We start from the raw sequence: 600 nt of genomic DNA, 5'->3' as shown, positions 1-600 counted from the left end.
GCTGCTCCCAGGCCTTTCCCGGAGGCTCCCGGCGCTCGACCACGGGCAGGCAAAGCAGGGCCTTCAGCATAAGAGACGGCCGCGCCCCAGAGGCCCGCAGAGCCCACGGCCCCAGCCGGCCCACCCAAAGCCCCCCAGCCCCAGGGAGCCCCCCGAAGCGATGGGCACACTGGCAGCGCTGAGGGAGCCGCATACGGCAGCCGCAGCGGTGGGGCCCGCAGCGGGGATTGGGCCCGGCAGCGTCACCACGACTGGCGAGGGCTGGATGGCAACGCTGGAGTCGGCGCACCGCAGGACGCAGGGCTCGTTGCAGCTGTTGGCAAGCGGGGTGGCGCCGCAGGCAGCGGGCACGCAGGGGCTGTAGCACGCCATGTCTCACGCAGGGAGGCGACTCTGCAAGACCAGGAGGGAGCAGAGGGCGTTAGGTGTCGCACCCTGTCAGACCCCCAGCTTGGCCCCCCTCAGAACCAACAGGGCTTGAGTAGGGCCAGGTCTCCCTGGACTGTTCCTCCGCATGCCAGGTGTGATCGAGGGCAGTCGCTGCACTGTGTGTCGGGGAGGCAGCTCCTGGCAACCGGTTAGACGGTGCTGGTTGACCAG

General features: G+C 70.0%; 1 protein-coding gene across 1 annotated transcript; it reads right to left on the bottom strand.

Annotated features, from left to right (window-relative positions):
• Positions 1-63: 63 nt before the first annotated feature.
• On the bottom strand, positions 64-372 carry LOC104273347 (beta-keratin-related protein-like). The gene has a single exon (XM_009868661.1). It carries the CDS (start codon positions 370-372, stop codon positions 64-66), a length of 309 nt encoding a protein of 102 aa, XP_009866963.1.
• Between the last annotated feature and the right edge of the window lie 228 nt (positions 373-600).

The sequence above is a fragment of the Apaloderma vittatum genome, unplaced genomic scaffold (genome assembly GCF_000703405.1).
Source record: "Apaloderma vittatum isolate BGI_N311 unplaced genomic scaffold, ASM70340v1 scaffold6644, whole genome shotgun sequence".
NCBI classification, from domain to species: Eukaryota; Metazoa; Chordata; class Aves; order Trogoniformes; family Trogonidae; genus Apaloderma; species Apaloderma vittatum.
Note: the sequence above shows the minus strand (reverse complement) of the source record. Positions and strands in the feature narration are given on the sequence as shown.